The sequence below is a fragment of the Octopus bimaculoides genome, chromosome 28 (genome assembly GCF_001194135.2).
Source record: "Octopus bimaculoides isolate UCB-OBI-ISO-001 chromosome 28, ASM119413v2, whole genome shotgun sequence".
Taxonomy (NCBI): Eukaryota; Metazoa; Mollusca; class Cephalopoda; order Octopoda; family Octopodidae; genus Octopus; species Octopus bimaculoides.
In genome coordinates this window covers 11,940,304-11,940,964 of record NC_069008.1, presented here as the reverse complement: position 1 = coordinate 11,940,964, position 661 = coordinate 11,940,304, and the positions used below count along the sequence as shown (strand labels likewise).

At 29.5% G+C, this 661-nt stretch overlaps 1 protein-coding gene across 1 annotated transcript in view; it reads right to left on the bottom strand.

Annotated features, from left to right (window-relative positions):
• Positions 1-221: 221 nt before the first annotated feature.
• LOC128251190 (putative zinc finger protein 56) overlaps positions 222-661 on the bottom strand; it is a 1,819-nt gene continuing 1,379 nt past the window's right edge. The window contains exon 2 of the mRNA XM_052977774.1: positions 222-248. Within this exon, the coding sequence (XP_052833734.1) occupies positions 222-248 (27 nt within the window). The remainder of the gene's footprint in view (positions 249-661) is intronic.

Below are 661 nucleotides of genomic sequence, written 5' to 3'. Positions count from 1 at the left end.
GTAACAGAATACCATACATAAAATATAATTGAAAAAGAACGACTGTGTAACTTTTCTTAAAATCCACCATTGTTATGACTTCTATTAAAAAAAGGTTTCCAACAAATTATCTCAATAGTAGTTTCTTCCTGTATCTATTTGCCTATGTTTAACAAAGAGCTTTTGGATTAGAACAATTTTCCACAAAATCTACATCTAAAAAGCTTTATCCTGGTGTAATCCTAGTTATGATTAATGAGATTGTATTTCTGAAAGAAATTCGGAGACAAATAACAGAGTAGATCTTTTTCCAGTGAATGTTTGTGAATTACAAGACCACAACTCAGAGAATGATTTTCCTATATATTTCACAATAATTTTTCTTTCTTCAGTTTGTATTCAGCTGTGGATTACAAGCGAAGACTTACCTCATTTTAAATAGCCACGGGACCACCACTTCATAAAGCTATATATAACATTGATATTGTGTTTTGTCCTGTGTATATTTTAATTTGTTTACTACAAGGTAATAATTCTCAAATAAGAATTTTCCAAACATTTTAGTGAAGGGGTTTTACTCAAACAAAAGCACATTTGTAGACTAGAGAATGATTTCTGACATATTTCACCATGATAGATATTCTCCAATGTCTATTTGTATTTGATGATGAACAATAATGTT